General features: G+C 59.2%; 1 protein-coding gene across 1 annotated transcript in view; it reads right to left on the bottom strand.

The window, feature by feature from the left end:
* HDAC7 (histone deacetylase 7) overlaps nt 1-9,685 on the bottom strand; it is a 35,227-nt gene extending 25,542 nt beyond the window's left edge. The window contains exon 1 of the mRNA XM_082849905.1: nt 9,593-9,685. Within this exon, the coding sequence (XP_082706031.1) occupies nt 9,593-9,611 (19 nt within the window). The 5' untranslated portion in view covers nt 9,612-9,685. The remainder of the gene's footprint in view (nt 1-9,592) is intronic.
* Between the last annotated feature and the right edge of the window lie 592 nt (nt 9,686-10,277).

The raw sequence follows: 10,277 nt of genomic DNA on the forward strand, positions 1-10,277 counted from the left end.
CCCACCTCTGCCTCCCGCCGGTTCTGCCTCTCCCAGATGTGCCTTCCTGGCTCCCCTCACCTGTGCCACCCACGAGGCCACTCAGCCCACTCCCGAGACTGCCAGGGAAAAGCTTAAGCTATGATATTAATGTCCATCATTATTATTTTATTATTAGCAGTAACTAGTAGTATTAGTATGATCAACAACCACGTGCTGAATGCTTACTGGGTGCTGGTTACTGTGCTGAGTGTCTGGCTTGTACTATCTCCTTTGGTCCTCACAACCACCCTATGAGGTCGATACTGCTACCATCCTCACGCTACAAAGGAGGGAAACTGAGGCTCAGAGAGGTTAAGAAACTTGCCGAGGTCACACGGGTGGTAAGTGGGGCTTCTGGGACTCCAGAACCTAAGCTATAATCACTACACTGGTGTTTACAACTAGTCCCACCCACCGAGGTGAGGTAAGGCCACCAAGGGGTCACACAGGACATAGTGCGGTCCCAACATCTGAAGGCCTGGGCGTGACTCACATGTTCTCACAGTGCCGGTACTCCATCCAGAAAACAACAACAAAAATAAAAACTGAATCATCTCTGCCCGTGTCCCTCACATGCTTCTTCATGTCCAGGAGGCACTCCCCGACCCCATCCTCACTTCCTTTTTCATCTTACGACCCCATCCTCGCTCCCTTTTTCATCTTACGTTTTCCCTTTTTTTTTTTTCCCTGCTTTTTAAATGTACATATTACCATTTTATCATTTCCTGTAAGCTGCCCCCAGCAGGGTATAACTAAACAAGCAAACCCCCAGGTGCCATGGAGCATCAATGCTGTGTGAAAGCCCTCTGGAAACTGTCAAGCCCTGTCTAAAATGCACGTTGCATAACCAGAGCAAGACCCCACAGAGCGGCTACCTGGGAGTGAACCGAATCCCCCAGGGAGGGGATGGGTGCGCGCTCTCTCTCTCTCTCTCTCTCTCTCTCTTTCTCTCTCCCTCTCTTGCCCAGGCCTCACACACCCGGGCAGGCCACGGGCAAGGATGGAGGTACCCACAAGTGCAAAAGGGAGCACCCATCTTCAGGGCAGGCTCCTGGGAACTAGGAACAACACCAAACAGCCATCAGCACCCTTGGACCTGGGGCAGGGAGAGACAGAGGCCACGGCGAGACCCCGGCCTGCTCCATGGCCTGGGGCATCACAGATATGAGTCCGTGAATAGCAACAAGCTATGAATGCTGGCACTCACAGCGATGCCACATTAATATTCATGACAGTGAATACCAGATCCCCATCCCCGTGATGCCCCAGAATCCCACTCATTTTGCCTGTTATTTTTGGAAGATGGCAGAACTCTGTCGGGCAGATCCTCCAGGTGACACGATTCCCTTTTGTGGCCAGGGCTGCCCTTGAGACTCACTCAGCTGGGGTTTTTCCAGACCACAGATCCAGCCAGGGTGCTTAACACAGCTTTCAGGGAATTCAAAAGCCAGATGCACAGTCCTGGGTACAGATTTGGACAAACCAGCTGTGAAGGACAATTTCTAGCCAACTGCGAATTCGATGAGATGAAAATTTACTGCACTGGAAGGTGGAGATCACTGACTGAAAAGAATGGCATACGTGGTATGGTCTCGTTTGGGTAAGAAGCGCGATGTATAAAGGCATGTCAGGAGATGGGAAGGTGTACACTGAGGTACCGTGGCAGTGATCTCCCACTGCTGGGATCGGGCTGTTTCTTATTCTTTCATTTTTGCTCCTCTGTGTTGTCTGATTGCCTACGATGCACAGGAACTGCCTCTGTAATAATAAAACAGAACTGATATGTATACGTGCACCCACACGATATCAAGACGGCACTGCCAATGGGCGGCAAAGTCAGGATGCGACCTCTGGTTCCCGTGAGAACTAGGACATAGGGCTTTCACTGATGCCACGTATTATATTCTTGGACCCCAGATCCTCTGGAGTTCCGCATTATCTACAGCTCAGCATCCTCCGCTTCTCCCGAATCACACAGAGGGCCTAGCACAGGCCTGGGCACAAAGTCAGGACTGACTTAATGGATGCCTGTAGGCTGAATAATGATCATTTCCTGAAAGAAAGGCCTGCTGCCTCTTCCAGGGCCACTGTGCTGGGAATACAGACTGCTGACATCACTGACCTTCTCATCCCTCCTCTGCCTCACGCTCCTCTTAAAAGCTGCCAGGGAGAGGGCTAAAATAAAGGTCACCCCAACAGATGCTGGCAAGGTACTTACTCCACAGCAGGGCCATCAGGGCCAGTCCCATCCCAGACCCTCCCCAGGGCCAGCTGGCAGCGAGGCCCTCAGGTTCCCCCGCATCCTGCCTCACAGGGAGAGGCCAGGGGTGGGGGAGTGAAAGAGAGAAGGGGTCCACCCTGCGACTTCTGGCTATAGACTCCTGCCGTTCCAGGCCCTTATGGGTGGAGGAATCTGGAACAGTGAATTTGGCCTGGTTTTTCCTGTGAACTGGGGCCGAGCCCAGTTTCTGTTCTTCATGTCTTTAACATTCCCTATCCCTGACCTTCAAAAATACGAACAATAACATCAATAACAGTGATAATACTCTGTGTGTACTGACTTCATACCAGACACGGTGCTAACCTTACTTACTTTAATCTTGAGAACAACTCCAGGAGCTTGAAACTATGATTATTTTCATATTACAGAGATGGAGAAACTGAGGCACAGAGAGCCGTGTGCCCAAGGTTACACTTAGTGGTTTGCAGGAGAAACGGGGACACTGCCACATTCCTCCCTCTGTGTCCTCACTCGGAAGGCCCTTCTGCCAAGCTCTGCAATGGGCACAGGAGAGTCGAGGGTGACCGTTCACATCTGTAGGGTGCGTTAGAATCCACCGAGAGTTAACACGCGCATGTGAGCAAATCCCCACGTGAAAGACCAGGAAATCAAGTCTCAGAGCCCGTGGCAGCCTTGCACGAGGTCCCAGAGCCATTCAGCTGGGATTCAAACCCAGGTCTTTGGTATGAGAACGGCAAGCTTCTTCCCTCCCCTCTATCACACAATCTCCTTGGCCCAACTCTCAAGATGGCTCTGAAGGCCTGGAAGGGAGATGCACAGCCTCTAGCACTCCGGAGATGAAGCCTGCGCCCAGCCCCTCGCCCGGTGGGGGTGGGGTGCTGTGCCAGCACCTCATCAGCTACTCCACCGACTCCACCGTGACTCACTCCTGGGACCCAGGGGAAACACAGCCCTGATCTGCGGGCAAACACGGCCTGCCGCCTGCCCCGCCTCCAGCTCCCCGCCTCCACATTTGCTAACCGAAACCCGGCTGTTGCTATTTTTAACCCTCCAGCTCCCCCTGGCCTGGGGCTCCCCCCTTCACCCCACCCCCACCCCCTGCCCCAACCGGGTGCTACCAGCCCGTCATTCTGAGAGCAGTTCCACAACTTGAACGCCCAGGAGGGCGCAGCGGATGCCCGTGCAGGTTTGTGGGGCGAGCAAAACAAGACAGTTACGGCCCGTCGCCGAATTCCCCCACCCCGACGCTTTCCGAACCTGTGGCTCCCCGCCTGCCCCGCTTCTCCCTGTCATCCTGGCAGCGGGGGAGGGAGGAATGGGACTTCCAGGGCTGGGGGGAGGGGGGGCGCTGCAGGAGCCAGAGCTGGCCTCCTCGGGGTGCAAGAGAGCTGAGGTGGACTCCCGAAGAGAGATGGGGTCTCCCTCATTCCCTCCAGGGCACCAGGCTCGCCCTGAAAGCCCAGGGTCTCTGCCCACCAGGGTTTCCAATCCCTGCAGGCAACATGGGGAAAAAAGGAAGTGGCTGGTGAAGGGGTGGGGATGGTGAGTTTAGCCCAGGGCCCTCCTCATGGGATGTCCCCTCCCCATCCTGGGCAGAAGGCCTGGGAGACACAGGAGTCCAGGGGGTGGCTGCACCCAGCAGCCTAAAGGAGGCCAGGGTTGAAAGACTCCAGGCAGCGGGTTGGAGGGTGGGAGGCCAGACGGGGCCTCTTCTCTCACGTGAGGGCCCCGCTGATATTCAGCTCTCTGAGCAAAGGGCCCGACCATCCTGCAGCCGCCAGCTCTGGGGCCCCAGGGAAGAGCTACCACGAGAAGAGCCTGGAGGTGAGAGGGTCTCAAGGCTGCTTGCTGATGTGAAAGTGAACCTCCTGAGACGGGGGTGAAGAGGTGGGGCTGCCGGGGGACCAGGGGGGGCACTGCCTTCTAGCTGTCATCTGCTGCCCCCACCCAACACCTCCCAAGCCCCCCGCTCAGAGGCTCACCCAGTTTGAGGAGCAGATTCCAAGGGCCCAGGAGAAGCTCTGGAGCGCCCAGCCAAAGATCTCCTCTGCTCCCTCTCTCCTGCCCCGGCCCCCCGCTCGGCCAGCCTCGGCCCTCCCTTTGCCCTGTCCTCGCTGGCCCCTGCCCCAGCCCTTCTTTCTGGTGTGTCCTCTCTTCCAGGGCCCAGCTCCTCTCTAAGCCTTGACCCACCCCCCCCCCCCCGCCCCCGGTGATTCCTGAGCCAGGTAAATAAATCCCAGTGGCCACAGAGGCAGCCAGGCTAGACCAAGAGAGGAGGGACTTGGCACTGGAGTTGTAGGGTGGGGAGATGGGGAGGAAGGGAACGAAGTGGGAGGAAGGTGAGGCAGGAGGGTCAGGAATGGGCTGGCACTTGAGAGAGGCTGCCGCCTTCCCAACCCCCGACATGTAGACAGGGCCCTGGACTCGGCCCCACGACGGGGAAGAGGCTGCGCCCCCAGGCACCGAAGCAGGCTGGGTCCAGCCCTGTCCAGCTCTCCCTCCTCCTCGCCCCTTCTGCCAGCCTCTGGGGATGGCTTGAGCAGCCGAGACCCTGCTGTTCCCCGCCAGGCAGAAGGCTGGAGATTGCGCTCCAGTCCCCTGCCAGCACTCAGCCCAGGTCTCTCACCTGGACCCAGGCGGTTGCCAAGAATGGCTCAGAAGCTCTGAGGGCTCACTTCTAGTCTGTGGGGGGGGGTGGTGGGTGAGAGCAGGCATCGATGTCACTTCTCAAGCAGGCCTCCGCTGGCCGCCCTGTCTAAGTTAGTGCCACCTTGTTATTCTCTATCGCGGCACCTAGTTCATTTCCTTCTTAGGGTTTAGCGCAATGGGTAACTAGGTGTATATACTCATTTCTTTACTTGCCTACTTGTCTTACTGTCTCCTCCACTAGAGTGGAAGTTCCCTGAGGGCAGATGCCCTGCCTCTGTGTTCACTGTGTATCTGTGCCTGGGACCTGGCACACAGCAAGGCTCAGTAAGCATCCAATGAGTAACTAAATAGCTGAATGCCTGGCTCAGTACAGGGGGCCTTCTGGTTGCCAACCTCACTTTTAGGACTGACGAGCAACAGTTCCAGGATTTCCCCAGGGAGGAGGAAGCAGGATCTAACAGGAAGAGCAAGGTCAGGAAGCCCGGGACCCCAGGGAAAAGGTCAAGGCCCAGTGAGCATCCGCACCAGTCCCATGTGGTCCACGGCATCACGCTGAGTATGGACATGTACACCGCAGGGGACGCATGGGTGGGTCCTGGACTGGTCTTGAAAGGCTTGAATTTTGTCCTGGTTTTTCCTCTTAATATCCCTGTGTCCTTGGACAAACCACATACCTTCTGTGGGTCTCAGTTTCCTCAAAAGAAAATATGAAGAGATTGGCGGTCCTCAAACATGGCTTTGCACCGGCTCACTGAAGCGCATGTCAAACTCCAGATTCCTAGGCCCAACCCCTGCAGACTCTGAGTCTATCTGAAATGGGGCCTGAAGATCTTTATTTTTAATACATTCCCAGGTGACTCTAAAGCAAATGCTCCAGGAACCGGCATTTGAGGAGGGATGAAAACGCTTTCCAGCAGATACCTGGACTTCCATTAAAAAAGCCACTCCTGGGCTCCCCTGGTGGCGCAGTGGTTGAGAGTCCGCCTGCCGATGCAGGGGACACGGGTTCGTGCCCCGGTCCGGGAAGATCCCACATGCCGCGGAGCGTCTGGGCCCGTGAGCCATGGCCGCAGAGCCTGTGCTCCGCAACGGGAGAGGCCACGACAGTGAGAGGCCCACGTACCACCAAAAAAAAAAAAAAAAAAAAGCTACTCCTGCACAGGCATACGTCCCCCCAAAACGTGTCCACACACCCCACGCAGAGCCACGAATTGCAACGGTGCACAGCTCTACAGACGACACACATCTGCACTACACGTGTGCGTGTTCCCCAGACACCCAACAGAGAGCCACCACGTGGATCGCCACCTCTACATACACAGCCCAGGGGCACACATGCAGGCCCACCACCACATACCCAGTGTGCACACACACCCATCACATGCTGACCCACACTAAACAGACACTATCCTGAATTTATTTTGCCTCTGGGAACTGGTCCAGGACCAAAGGAGCTATGCTCTGCTGATGAAAACATCCCTCCCGCCTCTGCCACCCCCCACCCCTTGCCCCAGGCAGCATGCAGTCCAGCTCCCCCTTCGAAGGGGGAGAGCTGCTGGAGGACAGTGGGGAGATGGGATGAGGGGAGGCACAGAGCCCTCCCCAAAGTCCAGCAGGCCCTCTCTTTCCCGTCCCCCCAGGGAGGTGCAAAAGGGCCTCCACCCAGCCCAGCCCCCCACCCCGACCCCCAGTGCTCGCTCAACCCACTTGCCTAGATTCCCAAGCCCTGGGCCTAGGCGCCAAAATGGCAAAGGAGGTGGCCAGATTGAGGGACTCCTCCTAATACTCAGACCTCTAAGGAAAGGGCTGTCTGGGGGCATTTTCCTGCAGCTCGAAAGCCTGGGTCCCCCAGGGAAGGTTGCCACAGAAACAGGGGGAAATATCACAGGGAAACACAATACCCGGTAGGGTCACCTGCTGACCAGGCTTCCTGCTGTGTTGCCCACCCCCCATCTCATTGCCTTCTTGGCCTCCTCCTCTGGCCTTAGCCTAGGCCTCCTCACCAATGCTCTCCTTCCTGCCTCCCCTGGGTGAGGGAAAGCAGCCTTATGCAGAAACTCTGCCCCTTTTGGTTCCAAACAACAACATCAGGGATGGCCCAGAGCTGAGTCCCCCGCTTCTAATCCTACCAGCATCCCCACCACAGGAAATCAAAGCTTCCTGCCCCAGAGGAAGTGCCCCATCTAGTGAACAAATCCAACACATAAACGCACAGTCCCAGAGCCTTGGGGAGGACAGAGGCCAGCTCCCACGCCTTACCCCGGCCCTGTTTCCAGCAATACCCCACACCCCACTACAGGCCCCAGTCTCAACGCCGACTGAGGACAGGTCAGGGCCGAGGCGTGAAGGGGGCATGGGCAGGACCTGAGCCAGGCCAGGGGAGAAGAAGGCCAGGAGAACGGGCACGGGCAGAGTTAGAAGGTCTGGTCCCAGCCCTGCTCAGCCTGCCATTCCCTGGCTGGGTGACCCTGGGCCTTGCATTAGCTCATCTTCTCTCAGACCCCTGCCAACTTCAAAATTACTAGCTCTTAAAATGAAAGGTCAGGAGAAGGAAGACAAAGAGATGCCAGGGGTTACGCAGGCTTTGGCCTTGGGCAAGGACGCCTGCAGCTACAGGAGGGTCCCCGCTCCTACGCCCATCACACATGCGTTTCTCACTTCCAAGGGCTTCATATCCGAATTGAGGAGAGGATGGACGAAGAGAAAGTTCCAACTCTCATTCCCAGACCAGGATGAAAGCTGAGGTCCATTATTCCTGAAGGAAGTGGTGGGCATAACAGCCCCCACCGATCCATCTCCTCCTCTGTGGTCATTTTACTGATGGGGAAACTGAGCTCCAGCATAAAAGCGGAGCGACCAGTTTAGATTCTTGGAATAGTCAGTGCAAGACCTGAAAGCAACCTTCTCAGCCTCAGGATCACAGCTTAAGACTTGGTGGCCAGAGAGACACCCATCCCTGGGCTCAAGCTAAGGAACACAGAGACCTCGGGCGAACACTTCCCGGGGCCATTCCAGATGTTATACCAAGAAGCAGCTGTGAGTCTGGCCAAGCCAGGGATGAGAACCATCAGGGGACTAAAGGCAGGGGAGGAGTCCCAGCAGGTCCAGGACCTGGTTCCAGTCCAGGTTCACTGGGAAGAACACAGCAAGACTGCTTTGTGCCTTAGTTTCCCCAGAAGTGACTCCACAGAGGAGGAAACTTACTTATTAATTCAGGTGGGTAGAGGGAACAGAGAGCAGAGTAGGGAGGCTGAGATGCTGAGCAAGGAGGAGCTAAGAGATGTGTAGTAGAGGCTGGAGAAGGAGCTTCCAAGAGGGCTGGTATGAGGACAGGAGTGTGCGGCAGCCTAAACCACTTGGAGGACCTGGCCTGTGGGGTGCTATGGGGGAGAAATGGGCCACCAAGGTGGCCCATTAGGAGGTAGGAAACTGAGTCACATTCTCTTTGCTTTCAGCCCAGTGGCTGGGCAGGGGTCTTAGGAAGGTTCCCGTGGATCCAGGTGCAAGTCCAGGGAACAGGCTGATGAATCCAGATGTTGAGTCCCCAGCAGGGCCACTGAAACTGGCAGGCAGAGCTGGGCCTCAAGCAGATGTTGAATGAGGGTGTGGGGAGGGATGGGCAGCAGCAAGACAGCCAGTGTCCAGATGCAGGGGGAGGCCTCTGGGGTATGCAGGACAGCCGGCAGGGACGGGGAATGGCCTGGACTTGGTGGGAGGAGCACCCGTGGCTGGCAAGGTCAGATCCGAATGGGTAGCCTGGGCAGCGGGAGGGAAGGAAATGGGGGTAGGGGGAGCTGGGCGGCCTGCAAGCCCCAGAGGTCGGTCTCTCTCTCTCTCTCTCTCTCTCTCTCTCAGCCCACAGGCCTAGAAACTCTGGGCGTCAGGGCCCAGCCCAGCTGCCAGATTTGCCGCCTGCTCTTACTCCCCAGGACCAACAGACCGCAGGCTTGGGGGGCACACATCCTGTCCCCCACCACTCACTACACAGCCTGCGGTCACCATCTTCCCGCGCCCCTCAGGCACCTCCGCAGCTCACTCGGGCACAGGTGTCTCTTCACCCTGATGGGTGAGCAAAGGTGGGGGGCGGGGGCGGTGCTGAGAGAAACCTCGCTGTCAGAGACCCTCCCTCCCAGGGATCACACTCTCCCCAGCGGAGGGGTCGGAGTACGGTCCGGCCGGGATTCGCGGGATGGGGGCGCTGATGTCCGGGGCTAAGAGCCCGGCCCCAACTCAATGGGTCCTGCCCTTTGCCCTGCGCTTCCCAACCTTCCGCTCCGGAGCACCGCCCCCTCCCGGGGCCGCGGCAGCCGTCCCTCACTCCCGGGTCCCCCGGTCCGTTCTCCCCGCAAACGGGTGTGATGGGACGCCGGGCCGCGCACCGGCGGCCCGGGGCCTCCAACTCCCTCCCTCGGGCCTGTCGCTGCCCCGCGGCTGGCGGATGTGGGCGCCCCGCTGGAGGCCCGAACCCTCCGGCCCCGGAACCAGCCCGGGCCGGGAGCCTGCCAGAGCCCCGCGGAGACGGGCGGGGCGGGCACGGTCGGGGGGGGCGCACGCCGGGCCGGGCCCGCGGGGCCGCCCGGAGCCCGAGCCGGAGCCCGAGCCGGAGCCCGAGCCCGGGCGGGCGGCGCTGGGTGCCGCGCGCAGGGCGGGGCGGGCGGGGGGCGACAGCCCAGTACTCACCGGCGCCGGGGCTGTGCATCCAGGGGCCGGGGCCCTCAGAGCGGGGGGCTCATGGCGGGGCGGGGGGCTGGGGCGCCGGCCTCACATCCCCCCGGTCGCCGGAGGCTGCGGAGCGACTGTGAGACGGCGAGAGGAAGGGAGGGGGCCGGGAGGGGGAGGGCCCTGGCAGCCCGGCCGGCCGGGTAGGATGACAATGGAAGGAAATGCTTTATCTGAGTCTGAGAGCGGGCCAAGGGGGAGGGGAGGGAGGGGGCCGGCGCTCGCGGCCCGGGGACACACCACCTCGCAGACACGGCGCGGCGCCCGGGCTGGCGGGCGGCGGACACCCCGCGCGGCCGGCTCGCGGGGAGGCAGCGCCGAACCCGGAACGTGGGACGCGGCCCCGACCCGCCCGCGGATGCCGCGCTGCCGCCCAGCCCCGGCCGCCGCGCGGCGCAGCGACCCGCGCACAATTCCCGGAAACTCAGATACCTGAGCGCACGCACCCTCGCAGACACCACGTACGCGAGCACACATCCATGTTTACCCGGGGCAGACTCGTTCACACAGACACTCTGCAGGGGAGGACCCCCGCGCTCACAAGCACACATACGTACGGCCCACCAGCCAACAGTTACACAGGGGGACGGCGGGACACGCGTGGAGCCCCCGGTCCCGGCGAGGAGTCCCAGACAGACACCCCCGC

Source organism: Leucopleurus acutus, assembly GCF_964270905.1.
Source record: "Leucopleurus acutus genome assembly, chromosome: 11".
NCBI lineage: Eukaryota > Metazoa > Chordata > Mammalia > Artiodactyla > Delphinidae > Leucopleurus > Leucopleurus acutus.